The 2,402-nt window shown below is 41.3% G+C and overlaps 1 protein-coding gene across 1 annotated transcript in view; it reads right to left on the bottom strand.

The window, feature by feature from the left end:
• Positions 1-2,402, bottom strand: part of LOC106870660 (ATP-dependent translocase ABCB1) — a 130,796-nt gene that overhangs the window by 81,397 nt on the left and 46,997 nt on the right. Inside the window, exon 9 of the mRNA XM_052966110.1 lies at positions 2,018-2,128. Within this exon, the coding sequence (XP_052822070.1) occupies positions 2,018-2,128 (111 nt within the window). The remainder of the gene's footprint in view (positions 1-2,017; positions 2,129-2,402) is intronic.

Here is a 2,402-nt window from a genome sequence, read left to right on the forward strand (position 1 = left end):
ACTAAATGTGACAGTCCCCTGAAGGGAATAATACTACTGTTGGTTAGACCTAGGAAGCTGCACCGCTTCTTGTCGGCCTTGACACATTTCCCGGGTGAGCAATGCTAGCAGCAGGGTTACCACAGCGGATATTTATAGCGGGTTGGTAGAGCTTAAGTCTGACGATGTCCTGGGGGAGACTCTGGGCTTTGATAAGAAGCAGCTAGTCAGCCTGTTAGGGAGGACCTTCGGGTCGAGATTCCTGGATAACTACCAGAAATCCTTGACCTGGCTGTGCAACCGATCGGCCCTACCGGTTCGGGAAAGGTTATCGAGGCACGGATATGACACCCCCACGTGTCCGAGGTGCGGACGCGCCAGTGAAACGGTGACGCACGCCTTCGTACACTGTGAGGAGCTGAGGGATTTGATAACCTATGCCGAACAACTGATGTCGGATGCAGAAGGAGTACGGCTCTCGACTGAGTCCATGATTACGATTGTACCGCCTTCCTCTCTTTCCAAAGAGAAGAAGGCAGCATTTCTCTGCGTAATAACTATATTGAAAGAAACGGTATGGAAGACGCGTTTGGAAGGAATTGTGACAGGACAGTTCATCTCCAGACGAGGGCTGGTGAACCATTTCACTGCCCATCTTGTTTTCAAGATCCGTCTGGAGAGGAGGAGCCTGCCACAAAGAGTGTTTGCGAAAAGATGGAAGGATATCGTAAGAAAGCTGAGTATGCAAGGAGCCATGCCAACACGGCTGGACCGGGCATAGAAGGAAAAGAAAAAACAAAAAAAGGGGGGAAATCAACCGGTGGGTTAGTAAGACAACCCAAACAAAAAAAGAGAATTAAATTTTTTTTTATATTTTATATATATTTTTATGTACCATATCGCATTATACCATTATATTCATCATAACAACCATTATAACATTCATCGATAGAACACTTGTAAAAGGCTGAGGACCATATATATGTTTTTGTCTGTCCTTGTTTGTCTCCTCTATGTATCCTACTTATTAAAAATAAAAGAAAATCTTTCGGTTCCAGACCTTTTGAGATCTAGCCACTGACCACAGAGCACACAGCCAGTTCCAACGATGACACAACTGCAGCCACATGGAGATTCATCAACACTTGACCAACAGCATAAGCAATCTTTCTTCGTCGCCTCCATCTTCTTAACGTCAACATCATCTCTCTACGTACACACCAACCGGCAACACTCACACAGGTTCTATCTCCACACTGTTTGTGAATTACTTCACCATGGTTAACAGCAAATACAACCTTCTGTAACAAGAGACCAGCTCTGCATCGTAGCCACAACTTTTTATACGACTGTACCTCAACCGGCTCTGCATTGAAGCGACAAATTCTTGATACAGCATCTCAACTATCGTGTACTTTGACTACGAACTGGTATTTTATCAGCCTTGCGTCTGAACATTCTTCTAACGTTATATTATAGACTCTTTCTATGCTCTGTACTTATCGCACGCGCATACATCCATGTTTGTACACACACACTTTGTATACATGACGGCCTGTCTATTATATATATAACGCACACATGTTAACATATAAATAAACATTTTACCCCCAGTTGTGTCTCTCTTTTCTGGTACTTATACTCGTTTATCCTTTTTCATATTTTATTTGTATCGACAGTGCGATGTACTACAGGAGCCATTCTCATCACCTCTCCTTCGCACGGTCGTATACAAAAAAGACATTACATATTAATTACTGGTATTTCGTTATGCAGTTATAATATACTATCATTATCTTAGAGGCTTTTAAGTCAATACTGCATCCTACCTATGTTAGCAGGGCGATTCAATCACTTTTTAAAGTTATCTCTACAGATTTTTTACAGAAATCAGAGCCAACACTGAAAGTTGCGACGTTTCGTATGTAAACAATGCGATCGAAGATAGAGAAATAGGTAATGGGTGTGAAGAAAGAAAAATAAGTAACGGGCATCGAAGATAGAAAAATAGTTAATGGGTGTTACATTGCATACTTACGGGAACATCAGGTCTTGAAGGATATCTAAAGTAAACCTCTTTGAAGGTAATTCTACCTTCGATGTTTTCCGCCGATTTACCACGTTTTGATAAATTATCAATAGAAGGTTCCTGAAAAGTTGAGAAAGGATTACTTTAAGAGCAAGGAGAGGTTATTTTAACTTTATTTTAGATCACATGGAAATTTTTACGCATTTATCTATTTCTATAACCATTTCGGGTGGGGGGTTCAGTCATTAGACTATGGCCATGCTGGGGCATCGCATTGAAGAAGATTTAGTCGAATGAATCGACTCCGGTACTTTTTAAAGCCTAGTACATATTCTATCAGTTCTTTTGTCGAGCCGCTAAGTTGCGGGGACACACATACATTTATATATATATA

Source organism: Octopus bimaculoides, chromosome 1 (assembly GCF_001194135.2).
Source record: "Octopus bimaculoides isolate UCB-OBI-ISO-001 chromosome 1, ASM119413v2, whole genome shotgun sequence".
NCBI classification, from domain to species: domain Eukaryota; kingdom Metazoa; phylum Mollusca; class Cephalopoda; order Octopoda; family Octopodidae; genus Octopus; species Octopus bimaculoides.